The sequence below is a fragment of the Alosa pseudoharengus genome, unplaced genomic scaffold (genome assembly GCF_046254945.1).
Source record: "Alosa pseudoharengus isolate Yale_2024_CS ecotype anadromous, Long Island Sound unplaced genomic scaffold, YU_APseudo_1.1 YU_APseudo_1.1_scf_2, whole genome shotgun sequence".
In the NCBI taxonomy this organism is placed as follows: domain Eukaryota; kingdom Metazoa; phylum Chordata; class Actinopteri; order Clupeiformes; family Clupeidae; genus Alosa; species Alosa pseudoharengus.
In genome coordinates this window covers 50836931-50857343 of record NW_027468663.1, presented here as the reverse complement: position 1 = coordinate 50857343, position 20413 = coordinate 50836931, and the positions used below count along the sequence as shown (strand labels likewise).

Genomic DNA, 20413 nt, shown 5'->3' with positions numbered 1-20413 from the left:
GTGTATTACATGTGTGCTTTATGTTTAACAAAACTGCGTTGGAACAGAAACATTTTGGTTGTAAACATGGCCGACGCTGGCCGGAATGAAATTGGTATGAGACTGAGCATAACAATTAAAATGGACATCCTGAACACTGTGCTGCCCTTTCATAACAGAAAAGTTACTGATGCTCCTTTTAGCGGAAAGAAACACAATCATAACTCCATCAGGGCCCTGATGTCGTCGATTCGCGACTGCCTCTTGTCTTGAACGGATTTCGCTCCAAACGCTTTCTCCACCAGGTCCTTCTTCTTCTTCTGGATCTTCACCATGTTCTCCTCAACCGAGTCCTTCACAATGAACTGCACAACAAGAGACCAGAGAAATTCCAAGTCAGACAAGAATACTTCAACATAAAACCACAACTCAAAATGTAAACACATTTTGTTCTGGAGTTTGAAAACCATCCATGTTAAGTACAGGTCATTTTTGGAGGTCCTGGAATAACATGAAAATGTCATTGTCGTTCCCATTGGAGTCGAATGACAGGTGTAGAATGTCAACACATTGTTTTGTCATTGTGTGCCTGTAAATCACCTTGGTGATCACCACATCCCTCTTCTGGCCAAGCCGATGGCACCTGTCAACACACTGGTCCTCTGCTGCCGGGTTCCAAGCCTGGGATGAACACACACACACACACACAGTTTAAGGGGACAGGACTGCTTGTCAGAGTTTTGTGTCTAGTAGTGTTTTCAGTGCAAGATGGTATGAAAATAAATAGAAATCTAGAAATCCATCCATCTCCCTAGCCTGGGTTTTCCCATGCTGCCTTACACGCGCGATTTTATTCACGCTGCTAGGCAGCCTGGATTCTACAGACTTCGTTTTCACCTCAACGAAGGAACCAATCACAGAACGGAGGGAGGGCAGCAAGACGATGACGAAACACCGAAGCCGTTATGAGCTACGTACAGACGCATTTGATAGACATTCGCAGCGCCCAATAAACAGCTCTGGGCATTCGTAAACCACGTTTCAAATACGAGAAAATGAATGTCTAGTTCCCAGACCCCATCTCAATGAGATGAGGTCTGACGTTAGCCAGGCTACCATCTCACTCTCCCATTGGTTAGGAAAAAAGGAACCAACAAATCCATGAACAGCATATAACTAATTAACCTGACTCTCGCCAGATGAATTTCGTTCCGCCTAGCTCCACTCATCCATCTGGGATCGATCCATTGAAGTGTTGCTTCAGAAGGCTGGGCCTAATCACAAAATGCTTGCATATGATTGAATAAGCCACTTGTCCATCTATTGACGTGCTACTTCAACCACTCACATCGAGGCCAACCCGTGACGCTGAGAACAGTCGCTTCTACGCTATGTCACATCTATGAAACTCCCGCCCTGCGTCCTGATTGGCTGTACCATAAAATCGGTTGCAGAAATCACTCAACGGAAGAGGTCCCAGATGGATGTGAGTGAAGCTAGGCGGAGCTAAGCCGAACGAAATTCATCTGGCGAGAGTCAGGTTATATAACTAATATGCAATTGCCACATTTAGCAACTCTTTTTGGTATCTTCTTCAGATTAATTTTGATGTCTCATAAAGGATCAATTAAAACAGCTCTGTTAAAATGTAAGAAGCCTTAACACTACAACATCACTAACTAAAATGTACTAGTTAGCATGTATTGGATTTTCATGATTTAAGGGGATGTAATCATGGGTTTCATAAGTGTTTATATTATGAAAGTGGACATTTTCCACGACACATGTTAACAAACTTTTGGCAATGGCAGTGCCAACTAAGTTGTTGCAATGTTTTTGGATACTTTTGGGTAGGCAGCTCACTAGTTTTAGTCCAAATGTACATAATGTCTTCTTAAGAAGTAAGATGAATGAGTGATGAATGGCCATGTGATGAAATGAGACCCTTTATCACCACCTCATGGTGAAGAGGAGAACTTCATGAGGCCATGACGGACTTCATTCTTCAAAAAGGAACAAGGAAAAGAAAAACACTCCCTTACCACAAATGTACCATATTTAAGAAATAATATACCATGGTGGTATGGTGAGTAGCTAAATAACACTTTTTTCCCCCTCTTGAAATAAAACGATTTTTTAGCTCTTCCACACCAAAAACTACTACCAACACCTTTAAAAATGTTCTCGATGGGCACTCACTGGATCCATTAGGAATACATGGGAGGCGGCGGTCAGGTTGAGTCCCACGCCTCCAGCTTTGAGCGACAACAGCATGATGGATGGGCTCCCAGGAGAGGCATCCTGGAACTCCTCGATGGCCTTGGCACGGCTCTTCTGGTTCATGGAGCCGTCCAGCCGTGTGAAGGTAAAACCGTGCTCCCTGCAGCACAGGGTTCAGAGGGCAATATGACAAGCGACTCATTCACTGCTTTCATGACAAGAGAGGTCCCAGTCCTACACTCACATACACACTTGCACATACACATGTGAGGGTATACACATACACACAAATGTTTTAGCCATTCAGATCTGACGCTCCACATATGGAGCTGGATCAGGTTATTAATTATCATCAGAGGGAAAACCCTAGCGCACCTCAGAGGCACCTCCAGCAGGGTGAGGAAGCGGGTGAACTGGGACACCACCAGGCTCTTGATGCTGCCATCTTCACCTCGCAGCGCCAGCAGACTGCTCATCAGGGCGTTCACCTGCAGACCAGACATCCCATCACAGCTGCTCCTCATAACTGGCTCAAATGACCTCACTGGGGACATCGCCTGTCGCCAGAGGGATATTTACGACAGACGCAGCATGGATATGGCAGCCTTACCTTTGAGCTGGACTGCCACTTGTCTTTGCCATCGGCTGAGAAAGAGTCCTCCTCCTCTCCTGGGTATTCCACCAGCTCCCGCGTCTTGATCTGGGATCGGCAGAGGGGGCACTTGGCATGCTCCTGTAACATGGAGGAAACCAGAGGGATAAATCTCCAGACTGAAACCAGAGGTACAACTCTCCAGACTCACCAAGCCTTACCCTGGGAGGAGCGTCGCTTTTAGTTAGTCAAAGGGTTCTGATTCAGGGGAAATTCAAGGGTTAGAAAAAAAAATCAGAATCCTGGATCCTACTAGGTTAAATAAATAGGTGCATAATTTGGTGCAGTGGAGACGGTTAGAGACTACATCACAATTACATCACGCCGACATCAGTGTGAATGCACCTGTGATAATAATGGAGATGAGCCCAGAAGTGGACTGACGTCAGTGTTCTCACCTGCTCAGAGCGGATGACCTCGCAGATGCAGGGTCGGCAGAAGACGTGGGCGCAGTATGTGATGACGGGCTGTCGCAGCGAATCCAGGCAGATGGCGCACTCCTCGTCCGAGCCCGAGCCAAGCACCAGCCTGAATCACACATCACACATCGCACATCACACATCGCACATTACACATCGCACATCACACATCGCACCCACGTCAAAACCCCAAACTCTCAGAAGGGCCATTTCCTAATACCAGGGGAGTGTGCATGAGTGCGTGGGAACAGTAGGAGCGCGTGCGGAGCGCGGGGGAACAGTAGGAGCGCGTGCGGAGTGCGTGGGAACAGTAGGAGCGCGTGCGGGGAGCGTGGGAACAGTAGGAGCGCGTGCGGAGCGCGGGGGCGGGGCTGGAAGCATGAGTGCGTGGGAACAGTAGGAGCGCGTGCGGAGCGCGGGGGAACAGTAGGAGTGCGTGCGGAGCGCGGGGGCGGGGCTGGAAGCGGACGCACCTGACTTTGCTGACGAGGCGCTCGCGGAGCTCACTGGGCGTGGACGACTCGCCTGCCATGGACAGACACACAAACAGCACGTTAGATGGCCACCTCAGGGGGACATCAGCGGCTGATTATTATACAGATTACAGACCGACACACGCACACACGCACGCACGCACAAAGTCTTGAAGTATATCGCACAGAAGAAATTATTTCTATGATTCTTTTTTAGTTTTCTCAGCCCTAACAGAAATCTTTGGATCTCCAAACATTGACCAACAGCACTGTGATGGCCATAGCATTCCCACCTGTTCCGGCGTATGACCCCAGCAGTCCAGGGTGACAGCAGAGCTGCCGTAGTCGAACCAGAATGGCCAAGACATCTGCATAGTTTGTCAGAACGGTCCCTTCTTTCACATACCTGCACAACAAAGAAGATGGGCCTCAAGACAACCCTAAAAAAGGAATCCATTTATACCTTCCCCCCCCCCATGCATAGGGCCTATGCGCACCTTCCGATGACGTTCCTGCCCTCCATCTTGGCGAGGTCATACTCCCGCTGCTCCTCCTCGGACAGGGTCACATGCTCGACGAACACCTTCCTGTCCGGCAGCTCCACCACCTGCTTGCCCGCCACCTTGCTGGCTTTGGTGCGCCGCAAGGTGATCCCCTTCACCAGCGCCTGAAGGTTCCTAATCACCAATCAGAGACATGCTTTTACCCACAGTCCGCCCAGCCCTGGAATCATGGCTTAAAAGAATGGAAACTCTCTGTGTCTAAAGTTCTCAGAAATTATCTATTTTCAATAAATAGATAGATAGATTCTTTATTGATCCCCAGGGGAAATTCAAGAATAATCACATCAGCCCTGGCTGAATTACCACCTGCAGCCCAGTGGAAATCAAAGAGTAAATTGAAGCTTGTGTGACCAAACTGTCCTGTTGTCTGGGTGGACCCTGTGAGTACGTACTGCAGCCCCTCGCTGTCCCCTTGTGTGACTGGCCTCTGGATGACACGGTTCCACCACTCCTTCACATCAAACGGCTTCAGCTTCAAGAAGGACAACAGCATCCACAGGTCTTTCAGGGAGTTCTGGATGGGAGTGCCTGTCCATCGCATACAGACACAGAGAGAGAGAAAAAAAAAGAAAGAAAGAAAGAAAGAAAGAAAGAAAGAGACAAACAGTCATGCTCACAGATCAACAACCACATCGTATTCCATTTCAAGAGTCCTGATTTAAATCAAGGTAAAGTCTAACCAAAGCAAATTTAAAAACGTAACACCAATTAATACCAATTTAATACCCTGAGATCCTAATTATAACCACTGGTTGGTTGGCTTAATTCTCCCACATGCCACACAATAGCTCATACATTAGACACTTTGTCCGTGACTTTTGCTTGCGTGCACACACGCGTATGCATGCAGGCACGCGCACAGACACACACAGGGTCTGTCTCACCTGACAGGATCCATCTCCTCTCTGTGGTGAGGTCCAGCACAGCCCGGCTCTGGAGAGCGTTAGGGTTCCTGATGACGTGGCCCTCGTCCAGCACCACCCGCAGCCAGCTCACCTTGTGCAGAGGGCTGCTGGCCTTGCTCTGCATTAGGTCACATGACCAGGAGAAGAAGTCAGACTCGTCATGTAACAGTCAGACCAACCAACACGCGTTCACGCAGGAGTCACATTTCATTAGAGCAACTCACGCTGAAGTCTGAAGAGAGGATGTTATAGGTGGAGAGAACCACATCCTGTCCAGCCAGGAAGTCTGTGTCTCTGCAGCGCTCAGCACCGTAGTACAGGTACACATTCAGCTTCACATCCACCCTCACATGCTGCTCAAACTGGTCCTGAAAGGGCAGAGGTCAATATTGCATAAAGGCCTTTGCACATTGAAATCCGTAATTTTATGAATTGATGTTTGGTCCATCCAAATAACAACAACAACAACAACAGACGAATAGGTGAGTTCACTTAAAGCAACACCAAAGAACTTTCCCTCTGTCGCACGCACGCTATTTGTTTATCCAGCACCGGCTTTGCAAATGATGCCCACAGACAACGTAGAATATGTTGCATGATTTATGAAAGTACGATATATTGGGACATCAGACGCAAGTCAAATTTGTAGTTTATTATGTCTCATTCCATCAAACTACAGATCCGCTACCCCATCTGGCAAACTTACATAGTGCAGTTATAGCCGATAGAGGACCGCGAAGTGCAGGTCACCCTGTTATAAGTTGATGAACCACTGAAACGATTTTGGAAACATTATTTTAAGGTACAAAAAAACTCTTTGGTGTTGCTGTCACCCAATCAGAATCATATGGTCAAGAACAGCATGTGATAAAAATGCCTGGGACTGTTTCCATTTCCTTATGCCCGGCCTGGCTGTTTGGAGACGGTCAGCCATACTTGAGCCCATACATACCAACCAGTTGCTCAGCACAGATAGGGGACAAAGGATCAGGGTGGCTCTGGCACTGCTGCTGCTCTCCAGTGGGAGACTGGCCACAGCTGCATAAAGATCATAGGGACAGCAGTGTAAAAGCTACACAACAATACGCACAAAAACAGGATGCATGTTATATAATTACCTGAGCTCTTCTTCTTTGCCTTTTTCTTCTTCGAGCCTCCGTCCGAGGCGAGGCCTCCTAGTGCTGCCGCGAAGCCCAGATCATCCATCAGAACTGTGCCTAGATGCCAACGCACAACACCGTACCAATGCCCAGATGTTTGTTTTTTTTTGTAAATAGTTGAAAGACCCAAGTATCAGCATGACTTTTGCTACCAGCATGAAGTAATCAGTTCTGACACTCCTTCGGTATGCCTTAAATGCAAAAACAAACCAGCTCTACCTGTGCTGGTGGAAGCTTTGTCTTTCTTGGTCGTCTTGGCTGCAGGGAAAAGAAGAGCCAGTAAATAAACTGTAAAATGCCATAATTCAGATATAAAAAAATGTGGGCTGGAACTCTTACCCTTCTTCTTTGGAACAGCTGACTGCTCTACATCTTCAACAGTGGCAGGATCTTCATGTGGTCTTTGAAAATGAACACAAGTGGCTTCAGCATCAGTGACTGTTATCTCTGTTTACACATGTTTCACTACAGAAAAAATGTAAAAGAACATGCTTGATCTTACCTTTTTGATTGCAATGCCTTTGAATGTCCATCTGAAGTAGCACTCTTCTCTAGCGGCAAGGGTTTTCCATTATGGAAATTGGACACAATCAGTGCAATGGTGGTGAGTGTTTTGCCCTGAGACAGACATTTCAAATCCGTAAAAAAAACATGATCAGGAGTGCTGATTACTCCAGTGCATTTGTAATCAATGATCTTAGGTGGTTGGACGAGGAGTTGTTTTCCTGTTCATGTGTTCACTGACCAGTCCCATGTCATCAGCCAGGATGCCACCACGGACTCTCTCTGGCCTCTCCCGCACGGCGAAGTTGGTGAGGACATTAAAGTACAGGTTGCTCTTTTGTTCCCAGAAGGGGGGCAAGTCGTTGTTGTTCTCCCGTGTGGTCATCCAGTGGAGAGCTTGCTTCTGATGGGGGAGCAGGGGAGTATGAACCGCCTGGGAAGACAGACACAGCACAGGTCAGATGTTCCACTCCCTCACTTGTGTACCTGCGTACAGTTCAAGTCAGTTACTGGCAGCACTGGCATTTCAAATGGAATGTGTCTCACCTCAGCTGGCTCCATCTCTCGCGTCTTGTCCTCCATCAGGTCATCAAACAGTTTGTCAAAGGCACTCTTCAGCTAGAGAGAGAGTTCAAAGCAGAGGCCTGGTTGCAATTTGGTTCACAGAACAGTCTAGAACAATAGCAACTGCACATGACAATCTAATGGTGACCACACTATTTTGCTCTGCGTCCACTCATGCCAGGCTACCTGTTCAGGCGTCAAAGGAACGGCGTTCAGTCTCTTGGAAGGTGCAAGAAATCCTTGGGGTGTTTGACCGCCACTCAGGTATGCCTTACCACCTAAAAACAAAAATGACCTCAGCATAAAAAGATAGTTTTATATTATTGTTTTAAGCAAAATAAATTATTTAAATGTACCTGATGAGGGTCCAAGCTTGTAACCGTGACGGCTGAGCATATTTAAGACACTGTTCTTATTTTCCTCTTTTCCCCAGAAGGAAAGTATGACAGGCATTGAAAATTTATTTGTTTCTCCATAGGGCACTACCCTGAGAAATAAAGAAAGACATACTATTTACTAGGGGTTAAGATTGCCATTACCACTGAAGATGAGTAATATCAGAATGTCAATGTCAGATGTCAGAAATGCCCCAATGCAAATTTAAACATACCCTTCGATCTTCGCCAACTTGCCATCTATGATGGGAGCCATTGCAGCTGCAAGCTCTTTCTTAATATGTCCCACCTGGCTTCCATACACATTCGCAACCATTACTGCATTTCGGTCGTATGGATTTTGAGGCTCTCTTACCAAAGAGACCATCTCTCCTCTGTTGACCTGGAACAGAAAAAAAAACCCTTAAGGTTATGTTCTTTCCTTAAGTTACCTTAAGTTAAGGTAAGAACATATATTACTACTGACATTGGGTGCCGTGTTCCTTTAAGTCCTGTAAGTAGGGATGTAACGATTACTGGTATAATGGTAAACCGCGATAAAAATGTTGACGATAACAATTACCGTTTTCATTTCAAATATCATGATTATCACTGTTGATTACCGCGGAGTGAAAACCGTGTGTTTAATCCTTCCCAGCTTCATCCGAGCATGATTTTGACATACAGTAGGCCTGGTACAATGAAACAAAACTGGTACCCTACTGATTCTGTTGTCTAATTGATGGTTTTAACTACGATTCGGATTAGGCTACACCTGATTTTAAAAGACGTAACATTTTAACCGTAAAATGTTCACTGTATCATGTAGCCACTCTGCGTCTTTTTATGTTCATGTCCACATTAAATCCATTCCACTCACGTTATCAGGAGAAAACAGTGGCCTAAAGTTTTATTTTGAACGCTTACTTTGGTCTCACTCATTGGATCCAAATAACAGAAATGGCAAACTCCAAGTTATGGTAGGGTAAGTTAAGCTATAAGCACATAGCCAATTAAACCGAACACTTTTTGAAACTATTTCAGCTTGTGTAGGCCTATCAGTACTTTCTGAACATATTGAACACACTTTTAGAAATACTGTGATAATACCTAAAACCGTGATAGTTTTGGTCACTATAACCGTGAGGTTAAATTTTCATACCGTTACATCCCTATCTGTAAGTGAGGTGGGGCCTTCATGGATCTGACCTATTGTCCAGCACATCCCATAGATGCTTGATTATATTGAGATCTGGGGAATTTGGATGCCAAGTCAATACCTTCAACTCATTGTTGTGTTACTCAAACCATTCAAATCAAGGATACAAGGAAGTTTATGGTCACATGCATATAGTTACTAGATGTAAGAAATGCAGTGAAATTAGGTCTGGGGTCAGCCTATTTGTGCATTTATGGGGGGGGGGGGGGTAAAAAGTGCAGTAGAAGAGGGGTTTAGTAGATTAAGGGGCAAGGGCTGCATAAGAAAGGTGGGGCAGGATTGGGATTGGGGGGGCACCAACAAGGAGCACCCAAGAGCAACAGGGGCAAGGAAAAACTCCCCTACTAAGGAAGAAACCTTGGGCAGATCCACGGCTCAAGGGGCTAACCCAACTGCCAGGATGCACACCCATTTTTGCAGTGTGGCATGGCACCACTGCCTTTAAGGAATGCAGTTTTCATGCAGGGGTGTACTTGCTCTGCAACAATGTTTAGGGAGGTGGTACATGTCAAAGGAACGTATACATGAATGGCAGGACCTGAGTTTCCCCAGCAGAACATTGCCCAAAAGCATAAAAGTGCCTCCATTGGCTTGCCTGCTTCATACAATGCATCTTCGTGCCATGTTCTCCCAGGTAAACCTCACTGGGGCAGTCTTCGCTCCCCATGCGCATCAACGAGCCATGGTCGTCCATGACCCTGTTCACCAGTTTTCCTTCCTTGGACCACTTTTGGTAAGTACTAACCTCCACAGATCAGGAACATCTGATAAGAGCTGCCGTTTTAGAGCTGCTCTGACAGAGATGCCACAACACTTTGGTTCATGTTCTCACATCCTTATGCTTGCCCATTTTCCTCCTTCCAACACATCAACTTAAATGACAAAATGTGCACTGACAGGTGCCATTGTAACGAAATAATTAATGCCATTAACTTCACCTGCCAGTGGCAATTATGTTATAGCTGGTGTAACATTGTATAAGTATATATACTCTTTTGATCCCGTGAGGGAAATTTGGTCTCTGCATTTAACCCAATCCGTGAGTTAGTGAAACAAACACAGCACACAGTGAACAGACAGTGAGGTGAAGCACACACTAATCCCGGCGCAGTGAGCTGCCTGCAACCACAGCAGCGCTCGGGAGCAGTGAGGGGTTAGGTGCCTTGCTCAAGGCCCACTGGTCGGGGCTCGAACCGGCAACCCTCCGGTTACAAGTCCAGAGTGCTAACCAGTGGGCCACAGCTGCCCATTGCGATAAATCAGTACCTTCCTGTTCTCAAATGAGAGCATATCAACTCTAAGATTCTTGTCTCAAATTAGGCATCTTGCTGATGTGGACATGAAGGGATGTTGTGATGTGACCTAGTGATTTAATTTTTTCCAATGAATTTCCAGTTTATTACATTAATCCAAAACAGGTTGCAATGCATTTACTCGAGGTTAGTCTGTTCAAAATTCATCACGTCACCTAATGAGGTTACAAGGTCACCACCACAGTTGGACTTACCACCCCTGTGTAATATCGCAGGCCCACCACGGTGCCTTGAATATTGCCAAAGAGGACATTTGCTTCGTTTTCCAGGTCTTGGCTGGCTGAAACATCCTCTGAGGAATTCTGTATTGCCTGGGACAGCGTCACCGTCTCCGTGTGGTCAACGTCCAGGAAATCTATAAAGGTTAATCCTATTCCTCCAAATCGTCTGAAGTTAGACTGCATGTTGCATTTGGCTCTGCACAAAAGAAGCATGCAAACAAAGAAACAAACAAAAACAATGTACGTGCATTCTGACAAATAGCATAAACCGTTGAGATGACAGCATGTTAACACTATGAGAGGTTATGCACTTAAAAGAATTGGCAGGGCATGTGTGAACATTTAATACCCATTGCACGACAACTTTTGAATAATCAAGATTCCACCATAGGATTGGGCTATCGGGCAACCAGTGGTCAAAATAAATCGGCACAACCTGGAGAAGTCAGAAGTGTTAACGTTCGCAGTAGTACAGTTGTAGCGTGCAGTGCACTGCAGAACATAATTTTAGCTAGCAGCTAATCAGCTAACGTTAACGTTAACTTAGGCTACTTACCTTGCTTCAGGCCTGCTGAAACAACGTCAGAATGAGAGATGTTGTGATCTTTTTAGTTGACAGCACACCATCGAACACCACTTACGTTTTTGTCAACGTATACAGTTTGATTTACAACTTATTGTAATTCTCTGTAACCTACAACTCGTAATATAGCATGCAATGCTGGCTTTGTTTTGACCATAGGGGCACATGGATACCCGCCTTCCGCTTTGAGTAACCAATCACAAAGATGATTTAATCCCGTGGTACAGTTGTTATGTGAATTAATTTTAAATAATTGCATTAAAAAGCAGCAATGCACAGTATCAGAGGAAAAAGTCATAACATATTTTTCTTCATAGCCTTACTACTAAAATTAGTAGATCTTTTATATTAACATTATTTCAATAGAGTAATAAAAGAGAGTCCGATCTGACACCCCCGAAACTATCGTAACTCCCCCTATTTCCACTTAATATCCATTTCTATACAAACCTAGACAGCGGACTCCTATAGAAACGCAACTACCCACACCATAGGTGTATCTAAATTAGCTATGTACCAAAAATGACAATAGCCTGCCAGAAATATTTGTTCCGCCTGATAATTGTGTAGGTTTTCTGAAAATATATTAAGCTGTATAGTGGCGAAGAAGTTAAGTTTAGAACAAGTTCGCCACTGCACCCTATCAAAAAGACCTTGTTGGCGACTTGAACCAAGACAGAATGTGCTTTGGAGGAACATGTCAGTGATATTTGTGAGTGTTTCAATAAAGTATGTTAACAGTAGTAGGCTACCTCCACTTTAGTAGCCTACGTTAGCTGGCATTGTGTAATTACAAAAAATAAAACGTTACACCATACACTTTAGCCTATAGGGAGGGAAAGTAATCTCATCGCCATCTAGTGGTTGCGTTCCTAGAGTTTAGCGGAGGGGATGGGATTTTTTTTTTAGAAAAAATATATCTCGGTGCACATTGGGATCTTAATTTAATGCCTTCCATATGTTAGGCACTGGGGTCACCTCTATTGCTTCAAGTGGTCATACCTTATTTTTAGGATCAGTTGAATTGTTTTGAGTTTTTGTCGTAACATGATGATAACAAACTACAGTTGCATGTGATGTCACAGGTTTGGGCGCTTAATCTCTAACTGATCAATACGGCAATTTGCTTAACTGGCTTACATATTTTTGTAATAACGGAAGGTGATGTAAACCGCGTGGTGATAACCTTTATGTCTGGATAACTGGTGTTGTGCTTCTACTCACATGAAGCTGGCAGTAAGTGTTAAGTGGCAATGCTAACCAGGCTAATAAACAAACCATGCTACGTGAGTAAAGTTGAAGGGTAAAGTCACGTGGCTTTTTTGTAGTTCGTTTATGAAACAAAAGGAGCAATTTCGATTTTTTTAAATAAGGCAAAATAGGGTCTGACATTTTCACAGTTAGAAGATTATTACTGTATAGACACTGAAAAATATTTTTTGGTGGATAAGATCGCTGATTTGGCTTCACAGTATTTTTTTTAAAATAGGTCTATGGGACTTAACATTGGAGCTGCTCTTCGATAGGAACGCAACCACTTGGGGCGCTGGTTTTCACTTTCCCTCCCTATTCATGGGTTTCATCAGGTCCCTTTCCACAGGTGTGTAAAATCAGGCACCTTGATTATCAATGCAGACTGAATGGTGCTTGATTAATACACCTGTGGAAAGGGACCTGATGAAACCCATGAAAACACGCTGGACCTCTGGCGTGCGAAACAAGAAGAGGTAGCTTCAACAAGTGTAGGGGTGTCCAAACTTTTTGAGTCAAGGGCCACATTGGGTTTTGAAAATTGGCCGGCGGGCCACACACAAAAAAAAATAATAATGAAAAAACAGAATTACTTTGTCATTTAAATGATACAAAACATATATATTGTTTTGTATCATTTAAATGACAAAGTAATACTGTTGTAGAAAATGAATTTATTACGAAATACTGTTCATTTGATGTTGTTTAATTCATTTATAAATGGTGCACTGTCACTTTAAGGCTCTTTTGCCAGCTCCACTAGTACTGTGCCTATGGCTCACAGTTTATAAATGGTCAGTAGTGGAAACTACTGTTGCCATCGCGATTTAGTTTTAAAGGTTTCTTATAAAAAGGAGATATCAATTATCAACAATAACAAGCCAGCTGGAAGCTGTCGCAGTCTCTCCCTCTTGTGCACGCTCAAATGCGTTCCCAATTAAATGGAGTAGCATAACGTAGTTAGATCTGCTGCAATGGAGATACTATGTATCTCGATGTAACAAGCTGTTTTGACATTGACATGGTAAACGCTTTCTAAGAAGAGTGTAAAGCAGTTTGCAGTAGCCTAAAGTTAATCACAACGTTGTCTATGCTGGAATAGCGAGCGGCCTATGATAACCTAATTAATTAAATGCAGGGCAGGCCGGATTAAAGTGCGTGGCGGGCCGGATCTATGATAAACTAATAAATGCTCGGCGGGCTGGATTAAAGTGCGTGGCGGGCCGCAGTTGGCCCGCGGGCCGTAGTTTGGACACCCCTAGCTCTAATCGCTAACATTAACTGAGATGCTAGTTTTTGTAATGGCAGGAATAAACACACATGGTAACAAAAATATTCGAAACATGTCTAGCTTCACTCAACACATTAACACTATGATACAGTGTGATTGTAAAGTTGTATGGTTCACTGTGTTCAAAGTCGATCTTAATAACCCTCTACCTCTCGACCAACTGATGGTTGTTATGGGAAACTAGTTAGCTGTCGTCTAGCGGAAAGTTGTAGTCCACAAAGTGCTCTCATACAAAGTTTAACCGCATCAAACTTCTGCCCGCTCAATTGTAGCATTCTTTACACGAAAAATTATATTAAAAATTCACAGACAACATATGTTCACATTCATGGCAAAATTCAAACGGGACCAGAAAATAATAATTTTCTCACATTCACTTGCATTAACAATTTTTCAATCTAGAGGTCCAGCGGGGATAGCGGAAAGGGCGGGACTTACCAGCTCTATAGAGCATCACAGTCCCGCCCCTCCTCCGAGAGAGCTTAGTTTCCGGAAGTAAATTTCCCATTCATTTCTCCCATTGACGTTTTGGAAAAATCCGTATCTAAAGAGTTTTAGAGCATGTCTTAGGCTAATCAGCTACGGCGTAACTCATAAGCATACAACATATCATTTCGAGTGAAAAAACGAAGAGAAAGTCCAAAAAAAGTCAAAGGTACAAGACTGTGTACATATTTTTATTTCCGAGCGAAGGAACTACTCATCCCATAAACCACCGCGCCTCACTGAAAAATATATAAGCAGCACGAACCAGCGATCTTTCATATAAACAACAATTCATATTCATAGAAACAACAAGGTCACTAAAACATAATATATTTCATACCTGTGTTGCAGCATGTAGGCTAATGTTAGCAGCATTATAATGACATTCTAATGTCTGAAAGGCTAGATGATTAGCCTGTCGGCTAACTGAAAAGTTAAGTGTTCAAACTAGCATTTCCAGTGTTCTATTTGATGGTGTATTGGCCCTGACTAAGTTCGTGTGATATATAAACCACAATCCTTGTTGATACAAGTACCAATGTTCGTCTAGAAAGTTTTTATTCACATTAAGAATTTCGCCATAGGCAGTAAAAGACTCCGCCATTTTTGTCAATAATTTTCGCTGATAACGTTTCAAACTATGACCTTAACGGCCTTTCCACCAATCAGAGGCATCACTGTGGGATTGTTCAGGATTGTGGGTAATGAAGTACTTATCCAAGACATCGCGAATAAAATACATTTATCTCAAAACAAGGTTAGTGCCCCGTGAACTTTTGGCGTCTATATGAGCATACACAATCGCTTAGTACAGCCGTAGCTGGTTTTGAGTCTACCATGTGCAGGCTTATACCCGAATTGTCAATGGAGAAATTGCATTGAATTCTTACTTCCGGAAACTCCTGTGGGCGGGACTGTGATGCTCTATACACGCCCACAAGCGGCGACGGGAGAGAGGGCTAGGCGTCTGCAAGCGTCTACGCGCCGCAATAATGGACACGAGCCGTAAGGATGAGGCTATCTTTCCTGTTAGCTCAGCTGTGCTTTACCAGAGCCCATCGACGGATTCTCTGGCTTTACACAGAATTTACCCGTAAAGATAATTGCCATTGTAGTGCTGAAGTTGCTAACACATCTAGGCTACTACCAGGTAGGTGTCAAAACAATAATCTGCTGTTTATAACTTTTTTGAAGTTGCATGTAGAAAATCACATGTGCTAAAAACGAACTAGCTAGGTAACTAGCCAATTTCCCAGAGGATGTTGGTATTTCGCTAGAACTGTGATGCAATGTTAATTTCTTAAAATAAGAAATTACTCAAAAGTTTGGAAAGGAGCTATCATTAGGGTGGCTGTCATTCTAGCGCCAGGTGCACAACAAATAATAATAAAAAAAACATAGAATTGGATTATTCTCCACCTCCTCCTCATTTTCCACCCACGCAAAGTTTAATTCGGTATTTTGCACGTTTATTTTTTAAACAATGCGCCCAGGGGTGTGGCAATTAACAACCTAGGGAGGGGCCTGGCGCATTGTCTAAAACTGCTATTGTACACCTGGTCAGAAGATATGGTGAGTTGTTTATATGACATTTTAAAGGAATTATCCGGAGTAAAATGCACTTTAGATCGATTTACGGATGATTGGGGGTACATTCGTTGAGTTGACATCAAAATCATGTCATTCGGATGTGTTTTGAGAAAGTTCGATTGTACCGTTTTCAGTCACACAACTCGTAGCCTGGAAGTGAGCAGGGCATTTCAATTTCGCCGCTACAAAACGCTATTTTTATACCTCTTCTACAGTTCCAAACAACATAAACACTTACGTGGTAGTGAGTAGAGGGTCCCTAAAGCCAAACCGAAGTATCCCGAGGTCTTGGGTCGAATACAGAGTCCAGAATGAATTTCATCAAGCCAGTACCTTTCCGGAAATGTTGCCATCTTTGCTGTAGGAGTCTTATTGCTGGGTGTGTTGTAACACACTCTGGAAATTCACAATTTCGTCGCCGTTTAAAAAAAAAAAAAAAAACATAGTCCAGTATTTCTTTCGAAATTGAAATGAAGTTGTATGGACTGGACTATGTTTTTTTTTTTTTAAAACGGCGACGAAATTTAAAAATGCCCTGCTCACTTCCAGGCTACGAGTTGTGTGACTGAAAACGGTACAATCGAACTTTCTCAAAACACATCCGAATGACATGATTTTGATGTCAACTCAACGAATGTACCCCCAATCATCCGTAAATCGATCTAAAGTGCATTTTACTCCGGATAATTCCTTTAAGAGCGCAATGTCAACAGTCATATTGTCAGGTGCACGCACCATTCTTCTGTCATTCATGAACGCATACCAGCGCACATTCATGCAAAACATTACAAATTGAATGATTACAATGGGAAACATAATTAGAATAAAGATATTACGAAATACTGTACATCTCATGATGAGTAGTTATTCACCATCATTTGCAAATTGGTAATGACGGTTAAAAGTGATTAGGGGAGAGGCGAGACACGTATGGAGCACAGCTGAAGACGCACTGTCACGAGATATAAGCAACTCCTCTGCACGCTAAATGTTGTTTTATTCAGTAATTTGAGCAATATTAGGGTAAGTGTTGCTTTTTCCAGCCTATGTTTTCGATGGTAACCCATTGTCAGTCAACAATGAAAGTAACTGCATATAACTGTCTTGTCGTTGACTGACACCTTGGTGAAGTTAGTTTCACTTTGCCAATGAGTTCAAATAATAGATGAGTGCAAATGCGTGAAGGCTATGCTAGGTTTTAGTAAAGCATAGTTTAGGAATGACTATTCCATATGGTCTCGCAAGCAGCCTCCTTCAAATGCGCCGTTGAATGCCAAAATACCGATGCATTTATTTGACATATCGCTTTGCGCCGTTAAAGGGAATGACAGATGTCATTCTCATTGGTTTAAATGATGTTACGCCCCAAACACACCCATATGACTGATTAAAACACCACCTTGTTGCACCATGCACTCCACGTTTTGATAACGAAACCCCTCCCAATGTGAACTAGACATCCTACTAAATTTGAATAAACTTTTGACGAGTGATGATGCGCTTTAGAATGTCATATATAATAATAGGGCCCTATGGGTCTGGCTACGAGTAATGAAAATTGCCCAACTCGAGGGGCGGCACCAAGCATGCAGTTGGAAATATCACTGCAGCAATTGGATAACACTACAACCCAGGGCTGGAATAACCATTAGGGCAACTGGGCACTTGCCCAGGTGAATATATTACTGGATCAGCAGGTAAGACGCATTGTGAGAGTGCCACTCGCATGGCCAGACTCACTAACACCAAAGGACATTAAAATTAAACCTCTTATCAGTGCAGATTTATTTAGTATCCTCATTTATTTCTGTGAACAGACCACCGTGGAGTCCATTATCCCGCTTATTCCACTGTTGCCACTTGCGTTGTGTTCATTTCCTGTTACAATTTAAACGTTTTAATCGCTAAAACTTGTCTTGTTTGTAGAACTACTTTCTTCTAACACATATCAACTAATTTCTCAACTTGCAGGACAAACTGCCGTTACTAGTTCTAAATATGGTTGCTACGGCCAAAGGCCAGTCGTTAGTTCTATCTCTCCCGTGGTCAAGCGGGCGTATCCCAAGATTCTGATGAACTTTAGCTTTGAAACATCGCTATAATATTTACTTAGCCTGCTGTCATCAATCTAGCTAAAAGCCACCTCCGTCATATGCTACAATGTTGCTATGTTCTGAACGTCTGCATTTTACAGCTCGGATGCAACGTGACAGTTCATTTAAACTTCACAACGAGTTCGGCGGATTAATATACAAGTGTGATGCGTAAGGGATAATGTATTGTCCGCCGGTAATTATCAGAAAATAAGTCCCGACAGGGAGAACAGAACCCCGACGCGCAGCGCAGCACTTATTACACGGCTGCTTGCCAAAACGAGAAAAGAAACCTAGCACAATGAATCTTTAAAAATGATTTTGCTACCGTTTCGTGTCTTCCGCTGACAAAATAAATAGTTCGCCACACAGATAGAACTTGGTGTTGCGTGGCAACGTCTTACTAGCTTACTTTCCCTTTCAATGAAATTCCATTGCAATAAGCGAACGGAATTCTTGCGGAGGGATATGAAAGACGTTAATCAACCCGTTGCCATTGACAGCGGTGATTATATACTTTGCCGGTGATTTATATAGATTTAACATAGGCCCGAACGTTGGGAAGGCCCATTCATGTGAATGGAACTTTCTGCAGCACTCTGAAGAGCCGTGTAATAAGGCCAAAAAAATGGATCTACTTCATAGGTGTCCAAATAACATACGGTTAATAGACCTCTCCAGAATATATCCCGCCTCCTAACTTCCGTATCCATCCAACTTCCGGGCGTGGATTGTCTATGGGAAATAACATGGCGTTTTGAAAGATCGTACCTGTCAAACTCTGTAGGTGACAAAGTAGAAAAAGCTGCTGGGCAGATTGGCCTACACACTTCTGCCATCTAGTTTCCACTGGATTTTTTGATTTTCGGTGCCGTTTAAGTAGTATAGTCTATGCAAACAGACGAAAAGAGTTTGCACCAACAAAAATTCGACTGCTACGCTGAATGCATCCATGATCACTATAGCCAAATAAAAATGTAAACATAGGTTGCACTTTTGGCGCAGGTGCAAGTACTGGCGCATACTGTGATGTTGGCTGCCCAAACTTCCGTTTTTGTCAGTTTACATGCAAACGTGCAACCGAAGTTTCCCAAAATCTCCACTCTGGCCGGAGTTTTTTGGAAAGAATTATTTTCAGAGGCAAATTCTCCGTTTGCATGTAAACAAAAGGCACAAAAGAAGGGAAATGTCTCAGTTTTTCAAAATAACCATGTACGTGTAAACAGGGCCTTAATTTGCGCAACATTGGGGACTCTGGGTGGTGATTGGGTTGAGTGGGGGAGCATGGCAGGACACCCCCCCCACGGAACTAGGGACTGCAGCCATGACCCTTGTCGCGGAGATTATATTTTTTATACTTTTATAAACTTCAATAAAAACTGTATATTTTTCTAGGTTACACTTGTTTATGAATGTGTCATAAACAAGTCACGTTTATGACATAACATTTCTGTCATTAAGTGTCATTCGGTTGGAGTTAGGGTTAGGTTATAGGATTAGGGTTAGAGGTTAGGGTTCATGTGTCATGACAGTGTCATGTCACTCTTATGTCGATACTGTCAAGTAAAGTGTTACCTTTTTCTATTTATCCTTGGCCTCTCTGACCTTATTGGCAGGTGTTGGTTGCTCCTTGGGGTAGAGGGGATTGGGCGTTTCATTATTGAAAACAAAATATTAGTGAATAGTTTTTCAAGAAATAGCCAACGTTTTGCATCCTAGTGCCATAGACCTCTGAAGTTCGCCTACAAAAAAAAATCTGCCATCTTTGCCCATATAAGGAGATCCGGGTGTTAATTGAAGCTACCTATGGCAAGTTGCATTGCAAGTTAGCTCTGAGGTAACAAAAATCTAAGTTTGCCGTCTTAACATAGGCCTACCGAAGATCACAGAAGCCACTCGAAGGCAGAGGACAAAAGTGTGTTGAGCAAAACGTCTGCATTTCAGACTTCTTCATCCCCGAGAGAGTTTAACAGGTGTGATAATTCAAAACCCTCATGTTATTTTCCCATGGGAAAAATCGCAAGATACCGGATCTCATGGATGGCAGCTTTTTTGTAGGCGAACTTCAGAGGTCTATTGCCGATCTACTAAAACGGTAATTTGTATACGGTCCCTTACACAGAACCTAGCGACAGAACAGACGATAAAGTGCTATGAAGCTTTATTTCCGATAGAAATCGATAGAGACCACACATGTTGTTGTTTTCTCTGGGTACTCTGTAATAATGTCAACTTGCTTGAACCTGCCACTATTCTGAATGTAATTAGTGTCTACATGGACCCGGTTGGGGCACCTAGTGAATCAGCATGTTAAGATAAAGAAGGACACTAATAGTAGGCACTAATTACTTTCAGAATAGCGCCAGGTTCAAACACAACTGGCTCCACAGGAAACAAACGAGCTCACAGAGAGCCTTTCGTGCAACTAATCCATTGGACTTGTGACCAAAAGGTGGCCAGTTTGATCCCTGACTGGTAGGAAAAATGTGGGTGGGGGAATGATTGAACAGCGCTCCCACATCCACATACATGGATGAGGTGGAGGAAGGCACC

General features: G+C 43.5%; 1 protein-coding gene across 1 annotated transcript; it reads right to left on the bottom strand.

Moving 5' to 3' along the window:
* Nucleotide 1: 1 nt before the first annotated feature.
* On the bottom strand, nt 2-11297 carry hltf (helicase-like transcription factor). Its single transcript, XM_076295427.1, has 24 exons — nt 11123-11297; nt 10540-10762; nt 8050-8216; nt 7796-7926; nt 7626-7717; nt 7422-7493; nt 7117-7308; nt 6874-6989; nt 6711-6772; nt 6591-6629; nt 6330-6428; nt 6164-6249; nt 5436-5579; nt 5191-5329; nt 4699-4834; nt 4241-4420; nt 4037-4149; nt 3744-3795; nt 3250-3379; nt 2810-2932; nt 2575-2687; nt 2179-2359; nt 580-660; nt 2-344 (listed from the first exon to the last, which is right to left on the bottom strand). Exons 2-24 carry the CDS (start codon nt 10747-10749, stop codon nt 198-200), a joined length of 2805 nt encoding a protein of 934 aa, XP_076151542.1. The 5' UTR covers nt 10750-10762; nt 11123-11297; the 3' UTR covers nt 2-197.
* Between the last annotated feature and the right edge of the window lie 9116 nt (nt 11298-20413).